Source organism: Lactuca virosa, chromosome 5, assembly GCF_052849685.1.
Source record: "Lactuca virosa cultivar CGN04683 chromosome 5, Lactuca_virosa_CGN04683_v6, whole genome shotgun sequence".
Classification (NCBI taxonomy): domain Eukaryota; kingdom Viridiplantae; phylum Streptophyta; class Magnoliopsida; order Asterales; family Asteraceae; genus Lactuca; species Lactuca virosa.
In genome coordinates this window covers 201631676-201640846 of record NC_136430.1, presented here as the reverse complement: position 1 = coordinate 201640846, position 9171 = coordinate 201631676, and the positions used below count along the sequence as shown (strand labels likewise).

Here is a 9171-nt window from a genome sequence, read left to right as displayed (position 1 = left end):
AAAGTTATAAATCAAATAATGTTACATTACAAACAAGGGTTGATAATTTAAATAATCATCATGATAGAACTAAAACATCGTCAAAGAAAATTAAATATTAATAAATCATGCCAATAGTTGATTAAAATTGTTTAGAAATATAACTAATTTTATACAAACCGGTAAAAATGAGTAGAGACATTAAATGATTTAATTTTAAGAATTAGTTATAATTTTACATCAACTAAATGTAATAATTATTAGTTTGGTTTAATTTTAAGAATTAGTTATAATTTTACATCAACTAAATGTAATAATTATTAGTTTGGTGAAGAAAAAAAATAGGGTGTTCCTCAATTTAAAAAATCAAAATGTGAGGGTGGGCTGAGCCTGTCAAAATTGAAAGCAAGCAAAAATTTAAACATATGATCACCAAAAGTTTAACCGAATACACATGGAATTATATATATATATACTAATTAACAACTATGAACAGGACTTTGATATGATTGACTGCCTTTTTGTTTTTCATTTTCATTTCTTCTTTGCTTTTGTTATTTGTCTTTTTTTTTTTTTTTTATCTTCTGTAGTGGATTACACAGACCAAACTCAATTTTGGTCTCTTGGACACGCGTATTCTTTCTGTGTTCACCGATTTATCCTTCCACCCGTTTTTCTCTCCTTTACTCCACGTGTTTCCCACAGCCTAATCCACTTCCCATTTAATTTCTCCTCATTCGAGAACCATCTTCGTCTCCCACCTCTTCTCTATCTCGCCTGATATCGACAATTGATTTGCAAAGTATAAACCCTATCCTGTTTGCCCCCTTAGATGGTGCTGACCACCGAAGACGGCAGCGGTGGCGTCCAGTCGGAGGTGTCGACTCTACGAAATGCATCGGTGTACCCTTCACCGACTGTGAGCACCGGTGATTCGTCTTCATCGGCCCGTGCACGAAGAGTATCTCGACGAAGATCCCGAACCACCACCACTACCCGAAGAAGAAGCATCATACATTGAAGAAGTATATGAAGCTCTACAACCGGAACCCATCCTTAAACCTGCTTTACCGATCCCGGAGAAAGTACAACCGAAGAAGCGATTCCGCCCATTAAGCTCTAATTTACTCGACCCTAGCAATGTTGACGGTTCGGTGGACGATAAGGGATGCAAAGTTAATGATTCGAGTGCAGTTGAAGCTGATGATGACTGGCTTCGGTACTCTTCCCCGCCTCAGGAAGGATCAGTGGTTATTGTTGAGGAGGAGAAGGAAACGTTTATCTCGCGATATGTAACTGATATTGAAGGAGAATTTATGCATGTGACGGCGCCTGATGGCGATACTCCATCCAAAGGTAGAGTACTGTTGACTTGGCTAATTTCTACTGTTAAATTTGGGATTCACTGTTCGTCTTCATCGGCTTGTGGTCTGTACTATCTCCAGAAGGTGATTTCTCTGCTTTATCTTTCATATCATTGCTTTTCTTTAAAGAGATGTCATCAGATCTTCATTTTAAATCAGTATGAAGTTTGATTTAATTGCTCTTGTCTCAGTGAATTAGGCAATCATATATCAGAACGAATTACTGTTTTTGATTTATAACTTATTTGTTGCATTAGAGATGGTTTTCCATTCTCCGATGATGGACTCAGGGCTGAGGTAATTATGTGTGTAATGCTATGATAGGCTCAAGTATCTGTCACTCACTTTAACGTCAACATTCAAGTGCAAATGACAATACGAGAGTTAAGCAGAAAGACATGTCTGATGTCTCTAAAAGGCCAAAAGTAACCGGAAATGCTATACATAGAGTTTGAGTATTAAGTTCAAAAGATGACTGAATGTTTCAATAATACGTCTTGAAGCATTGAGATTAATGAGTGAACTCTTACATTACAGGCAAAATTTCTCAAAGCTTGTGGCACTTTACCCCAAACTCCAGATGAAATTCGAAACCCTGAGAAATTTACAGATTCACAACCACAAAATGGGGATATGGAAGCAACCTTTCATTCATGGATTCCAAACACTACTACTGAAAAAACATTAGAGAAGCAACCTGATCTGAACTTTTTGAAGAATGGGAGACTGAATCAGATTCTTCAACACAATCACCAATTAGGTAATTCATAGTTCCATACCCACAAAAATACTAAGATATCTTTTCACGGTCTACTTAAATAATCTGATTTGATGCACTTGTGTTTCTGTAGCTATATAGCATAAAAAAGGTCAGATAATTTGAACTTAAGCAGGCCATTTGGTGAGCATGCGTTCATTCCGTTTATTAAAAATATGAATAGTCAGACACTTAGATATGAATTTTTATATAAAGAATTCATATTTTTTTAATCGTTTTTTTCAGCTTTTTTTACGAACGTTTACGAACATGCCATGAGGAAAACACAAGAAAAAGTTAAAAGTGGATGAATCCAAACAAGATTGTAGCTTTCTGATGAACAGTGTCAACCTTCAAACTACAGCCGGCAGCTTGGTGTCATACTGCAGGCTGCAACTATTTTTAGATTCTGAAAACACGCTTAGCTAAGAATGGCAAATAAATAAATAAATGTAAAAATTACATAAATGGTCCCTGTGCTTAGCACCAAGTAATCTGGGAAGAATCCAAATATTAGATTGCAGTATGTGTATTCAGGGGTAGACCCTGATATTTGCTCTCGGTTAGAACCACCAATTGAAGAAGGTCTTGAGCAGGTTGATAAAGAAACTCCTCAATCACAAAGTTTGACTTTTGGGGTCAAACTCAAATATATGTTTAGTTCACAAGAGAAAGAGATATAAGTTGTTTCTACAGTTCATCTTGACAGGTGATAGTTATTATTATACTGCCTAAAAGTGATCCCGAACTCTCTTTACCTACGAAGGGTATTATTGTCCAGAGTAACAATAATGAAAGATTGGAAACCAAGGAGAAGTTAAAGGATGGGGTAACTATAAGGATTCAGCTCAAAAAGTGAAGGCTTTCAAATTGGGGAAAAATCTGGAACGGTCTTTGGTAAGGTTCTATTATGTGTGTGAAATCTAATGCAATTAAATGTTTGAGTGTATATATAAAAGTAATGCATTTATTGTCTTTCGTTGTCAAATATCTTTTAATCATGCTAAAATTGCGAATAAATAATCTATATGTCTCTGTTTATTTGCAACAGATGGTTTCATCAGTTTGAAAAAATGAGTAAGATGAAGTTGAAAGCATACATGCACATGGTAATAAGGTATGAAATGGAATAAATTTTGCTTTTAGGAAGTTTTATGAAGTTATTCTAAAATTGTTTTGTTAGAATTTTTAAACACATTGATAACTCTTACATGTTAGAAAATTACCATTGGGAAGACTTTAAAGACATTTCAGCCATCCGTTGTACATATTTTAGTTATAGATTTTAAGCAAAATACGTACAAGAATCCATTTATTGTTCTTCAGATCAAATACGAGATGAAGCCACATGTGTCATTTGCCTTATAAGAATTCAATTTTTACATTAAAATGTTAAAAAAAATTATATATATTTAGTTGATTTGGTTTAAAATTTTCAGGAAGAGTATGCGAATATGGATGATATTGGGATGTTAAAAGCTTGTGGCCATGGTTTTCATCTTGACTGTATCAAGAAATGGTTGTCTATGAAGAACTTGTGTCCCATTTGCAAAGGGGAACCTGTGAAGCAGAAATGAAAATAAACTTATTGTAAGATATTGTTATTGTAAATATTCCCGTTTTGTCCATCTTCTTTGGCGTTTCCATCCCCGCAAAGCGGGGTTCTTCCCTAGTTTATATCCAATTCAAAAGTGCAAGCAAACATGTTAAAAATTCAGTCAAACAGAAAATGATATTCCATTCTATCACTTTCTATCAAAACCAAATATCCACCATCAAAGCAACTGTGGCCATCAAGGATCTTGGTTGCACCGCCCAAGTTCGGCATACATATAATTAAATACAAGTTTGGCGACCAACCCATGACTTAAAGCACCCAGGAAAAATCCAAGTAATTATTTTAAACACTTTCATAGAATTTTGATAAGTTCTAAAGACAATTTTTTTAGTACCACTAGCGATTAGTTAAAAACCACTATGATATGCTATCGAGCCTCCATTGAAGTAATGGTCATATTGTTCAGAGAACAGTCCTGAGGCTTTCTTTCAGCTAATGTTGACTTCAATATAGTTCTACCAAACAAGAATGCTGGCTGTTTTGGGGCAGGTAAAGACATCGTATCATTGTTAAGCATAGAGATCACATCCGACATCACGGGTCTTTCCAATGCAATTTCTTGTACACATAAAAGTGCCACATGGGTAGTCCTCAACAATTTGTGTGTGACATGACTATTGGCTAGCGTTGGATCCTCAAACTCCAATGCATCCCCTTGTAGCCATAGCTCCCATGCCTAAAACCATTTCAAAATCTTGAATCATACTTCGACTTTTCAGGTCAAACGAATTAATTTTCTAATAGAATGGGCGTAAAATAAATTCATATTTCAGCTAAACTTACGTATCCGATTAGATTTACAGTCTTGTCAAGATGAGAGAAGGTAGTATTCCTTCTTCCGCTCACGATTTCTAAGGTCAAGACTCCAAAGCTGAAGACGTCAGACTTCACTGAGAAAGTTCCTTCCATTGCATACTCAGGAGACATGTAACCACTGCATAACATATTCCACATAGATTATGTACTTCAAGAATTAAACGTCACCCTTGGAAGGTATATATCAAGGTCTGGATGATCCCATCTTATTACCTCTTTCATATAGTTTTGATGTTAATTAAAAGATAATATGCCCCCACCCAATGCTCTATTTTAACAGATTGACTATGTAACAAATATCCAGCATAGATAAGTGAGGGAGAAATAGTGTTCTTACTATGTTCCAACCACCCTATTTGTCATTGCATGGGTCTCATTTTCCTTGAATATTCTCGCCATACCAAAGTCAGAAATCTTGGGGTTCATACTTTCATCTAACAAAACATTACTTGCTTTCAGATCTCTGTGAATAACTCGCATTCTTGAGTATTTATGCAGATAAAGCAAGCCCTGTGCGACCCCCTCGATGATGTTCCATCGTTTCGGCCAATCTAGCAGCGCCTTTCTTGTTTCCTCTATGCAAGTGTTTTAGCAACTCAAATAAAGCAGTTTTATATATCTCGAATTAATTCCAATCATCATAAACATAGTTTAATATATTTTCTTACCAAAGAGAAAGAAATCCAAACTCTTGTTGGACATGTACTCATAAACTAACATTTTTTCTTCTCCATGAACACAACAACCTAGAATACGGACAAGATTTGTATGTTGAAGTTTGGCAATAAGTACAAGTTCATTCTTAAATTCCACAAGCCCTTGTCCTGATGTCCTTGAAAGTCTTTTAATTGCAACTTCTTGTCCATCGCTAAGTTTCCCCTTTTCTCATAAGTACATAATATCTCATTTGTTTAGATGGTAAGGAATAAACTATTAACGGTTCTGAAAACAAGATCCATCTCAAAGATAAAGTACCTTATAAACAGGTCCGAAACCACCCTGTCCGAGCTTATTTTCACTTGCAAAGTCCTTTGTGGCTGCAACTATAGCAGCAAAGCTGAACACCATTAAGTCGCTTCCTTTTCTGCCATTGCGTTCGAGATTACTTGCATCCTTGAAGTTGTCTGAAGCTATCAACTCCAGGAAATATTCATCCTCTATCTTTTGTTTCTCTTCCTCTTCAATCAAAGTCATGTATGGCTTATAAGAAAGTGAAATCATTATATACAACACAATCATACCAAATTAAGCTTAAAGTGTCATACCTTCTCTTCTAAGCTTGCTCTTCTTAAGATACCAAAATAGACCAAGGCAAAAGAAAAGTAAAACACTGGCAGCAACAGCCGGTGCCCAAATCCTGATTTTAGCATTTCCTGCATATAATGATGTTGAAGCCACTACCCTTACTAAAACTTCAAATGCTTTAAAATTTAACCTATCTATCAATAAGGAAGGAGGGAGTCATGGTGAAATGGGTAGGAGGTACCTCCAAGACACCACTCCCTCCTAAGTGAGTTTGGAGGGTTGAGAGTGGTGGGTTGTTTATATGACTTCACTAACCCATTTCGTCCTCTTTCTCTCTCTACTCTCTCTCTTTCTATTTCTCCTATATCATGTGTTTTAAGACTTGTACCTTAGTTGTTTTGTATTTTTTTTAATTGAGTGGGTTAGAAAAGATAGGATTTCCATGTGTTGTGGGTTGGAAAAGATGGAAGAGAGAGGATAGAGAAGAAGCACATGTGGCAGTGGGTTGAATGATTGGTAGAGCATGACTACTTCCCTCCTCTCTAATCCAATATATGGGCAATATCAATACGAATCAAAAGTTTAAAAGTATGTTGGATTAAAGCAGTAAAAATAAATAACAAGTAATCCACAAACCATTGAATCATACAACATACAAACACATAACCCACAATCCATTGAATTAATGATCACCATTATTTACCTTTACCCAGATTTGGAGAAAGTAACACATACTTTTCCGCAGAGTCCATTGGCGTTTCGATTGAAAAGATATCAACTGATTTGATCCCGGTCCATGTAACACAGGCAGTTCCGTTGCTACTTGTGATAAATCCCACACAGTTGCAATCATTCCAGCACCTCACCATGCAATCACTCATACTCAGGCTTGTATTACTATCATACGACATTCTTGTCATGTGTCGATCAAAATCCCCCTTCAAGTATCTAAGTTTATCATTTTCGCTTCTACACTGAAGCGTATTAGAATCTGCTACACACCCATCCGAATCATACCCATAACAGAATGCAGGAGTCCAAACTGCAGCATTATCAACATCATGAACATAGCCACCGGAACTTAAAACCCAAATGGGTTGAACACCATTAATACCATGGAAACTGAAGTATCTCTCTTCTTTATTATATACAAAACTGAGATTGTACGTATATCGGCCATATGGACCATTCAAATGAAACATGTTTGGAAACCTTTGCTTATTTAGATTCCCACTGGTCCAGTAGGGTTGGCCTCCTCTTCGAATCACAAATCTCTGAGATGCTTTGTCAGTGGGTTCCCAACTCAGGGTGAAAGCACCCGAATCAGGGATTTCATAGCTGATCCAAGAAGTTAAGTTCCAGCTCCTCCCCGTCCTAAGGTCCACCCCGAGTTTCATACCTGGTAAAAGAACGTTTCTTGGATAATCAAAACTCTTCCACAGAGTCCGGCTGTCAAGCTTGTTTTTCACCAGAAAATTACCGTTGTCTTCAAGAGTTGCTGCCAAATTTAAACTAGGACCAATCGGATATATTTACAAGAGTTGTTCCTCTCGAGGAAATGATCAATTTCCCAGTGTCAGGATTGATCATGAGGACCACAGAGCTGGACATGATCGGTATGGATGGATTTCCTACCCATACTTTTTCGTTGGAGTTCCTGGTGTACCAAACTCCTAAATAAGTGTGCTTGCTGGTAGCGGAAGTGGTAAAGAATCCCAACGTGAAGCGCCTGCCAGGGGAAAGAAGCTGAGAAGTGAGGTTGAGTTGGTCTCCAACTTTGATCGTTGAAACACCAACTGCCGGAAAATAGTTTATGATTAGGTTCGTATGTAGGATTATAAAGAAGACGAGAGTTATCATTCTTCAATAATTCAAAGGAAATAGAGTTACTTGAGTTTAAATTTTTAGACTTCGGTGCGTTATTATAGGGTTTTGATAAATCAGCAGCCAACATCGACTATTTCGCTTTGCTTATGGACTTTAAAGAAATACAGAGTCAAAAAATCATTTTAATAATGTATACCATGAAAGAGACGGTCAAAACACCGGCTTCCTCATCGCCGGTCATCATGACACCATCGGAGTAGTTCTCCTTCACTACCCAAGTACCCTTCAACAGCATAGTTCCATACCAGCAGCACCGGCACTCAGCCCATCTGACCACCTATATCTGCCAATCACAAGTAATGTCGGCATCGGACTACTACGCGTCCTTCACGGCCGAAAAAGCTGATGCAATAACTGCCAATGTCTTTGTCCGCGGCAGTCCATCGACATTGAATTGGGGGGAATTTAGAATAAAATATGTAAATGATACAATATGTTGTCACTGTTTGATGTCAATTAGCCTATGCATTATTTAGTAATTTACTAACCCTAAAATAACTATAAATATAATTATATGTTATTGTAGTATTTAAAATTTATTATAGATATAATATATTACAAGATCATCTTTTCATGTTAAATGCTCTAGAAAGCAATCTGATCATAAAAAACAAAACAAGAAATATACCCAACTTTTGGTTTGGTGTTATCTATAGACACTCTTATGTAAATTACTATAAAGTATTCGTTAGAGCATCGATCATCAATAATAAAGAGTGTTTTTTCGTGTAGTTTTAGTAGAAGAGTTTAAAATTAAAAAACTTATTTTATCTTCTTAATATAATAGTCTTTTAAAATATATATATATATATATATATATATATATATATATATATATATATATATATATATATATATATATATATAGAGGTTCATATGAGACAATAGTATTTTGTCTCATATATATATATATATATATATATATATATATATATATATATATATATATATATATATATATAGGTTCATATGAGACAATAGTATATATAGGTTCATATAGGGTTAGGTTCATATGAGACAATAATATTTTGTGAGACAAGGAGACCAAATCTTGACCACTCATCTTGAATAATCAAAGACTTAAATTAAATCAGATTAAACCACAAGGAACCACAAGTAGGCGGTGACATTTTTGTAATTAAATGGAACTCTGGGATTAGAATAAGGCACGGAGGGGCAGAAATGGAATTTTACAATCTATTTCATTCAGGTCATAAAAAACATGCAGTGTACTTCTAAATCTTCTTCATTCTGATTCATAAAACTCTAACCTCGATACGAACACTAAAATCCATTTGATTCAATCTCGTTTGATTCAATCTTGATCATCAACATCTTATGTTTCCTTCAGATTCGAATTTGAATGCTCTGATTTTATTTACCTTTCATTCTGATTTTGATTCTAAAATCGCTCGAGCACAAATTGTTCCTGAATCAAAAGAAATCCAAATTTATTATTCGAACAAATGGATGCAGAATCGGCTTCAGCTTAAGTCATTTCAGGT

At 35.6% G+C, this 9171-nt stretch overlaps 1 protein-coding gene and 1 pseudogene across 4 annotated transcripts; one reads left to right on the top strand and one right to left on the bottom strand.

Annotated features, from left to right (window-relative positions):
• Positions 1 to 538: 538 nt before the first annotated feature.
• On the top strand, positions 539 to 3793 carry LOC145111112 (protein JASON-like). 3 transcript variants are annotated; one of them, XM_079047412.1, is made up of 7 exons: positions 542 to 1427; positions 1881 to 2103; positions 2195 to 2244; positions 2347 to 2696; positions 2797 to 2997; positions 3152 to 3217; positions 3540 to 3793. In XM_079047412.1, exons 1-3 carry the CDS (start codon positions 1296 to 1298, stop codon positions 2200 to 2202), a joined length of 363 nt encoding a protein of 120 aa, XP_078903538.1. In that variant the 5' UTR covers positions 542 to 1295; the 3' UTR covers positions 2203 to 2244; positions 2347 to 2696; positions 2797 to 2997; positions 3152 to 3217; positions 3540 to 3793. The 3 variants fall into 3 exon arrangements, with proteins under 3 accessions (XP_078903539.1, XP_078903538.1, XP_078903537.1); XM_079047413.1 differs by having other exon boundaries at positions 539 to 1335; positions 2347 to 2997; XM_079047411.1 differs by having other exon boundaries at positions 2347 to 2997.
• An 11-nt stretch (positions 3794 to 3804) lies between these two features.
• Positions 3805 to 7744, bottom strand: LOC145111106 (G-type lectin S-receptor-like serine/threonine-protein kinase CES101; annotated as a pseudogene). The gene is made up of 7 exons (XR_013710170.1): positions 6483 to 7744; positions 5800 to 5907; positions 5510 to 5712; positions 5203 to 5413; positions 4872 to 5109; positions 4502 to 4652; positions 3805 to 4394 (listed from the first exon to the last, which is right to left on the bottom strand). The product of XR_013710170.1 is annotated as a G-type lectin S-receptor-like serine/threonine-protein kinase CES101 (transcript).
• Positions 7745 to 9171: the final 1427 nt, after the last annotated feature.

What these genes read in the sequence shown, in the direction of transcription:
- LOC145111112 (XM_079047412.1), top strand. Translation starts at nt 1,296, where the DNA reads ATGCATGTGACGGCGCCTGATGGCGATACTCCATCCAAAGGTAGAGTA. An exon ending in GTCTGTACTATCTCCAGAAG is followed by an intron (nt 1,428 to 1,880) that starts GTGATTTCTCTG and finishes CTTACATTACAG; the next exon opens with GCAAAATTTCTCAAAGCTTG.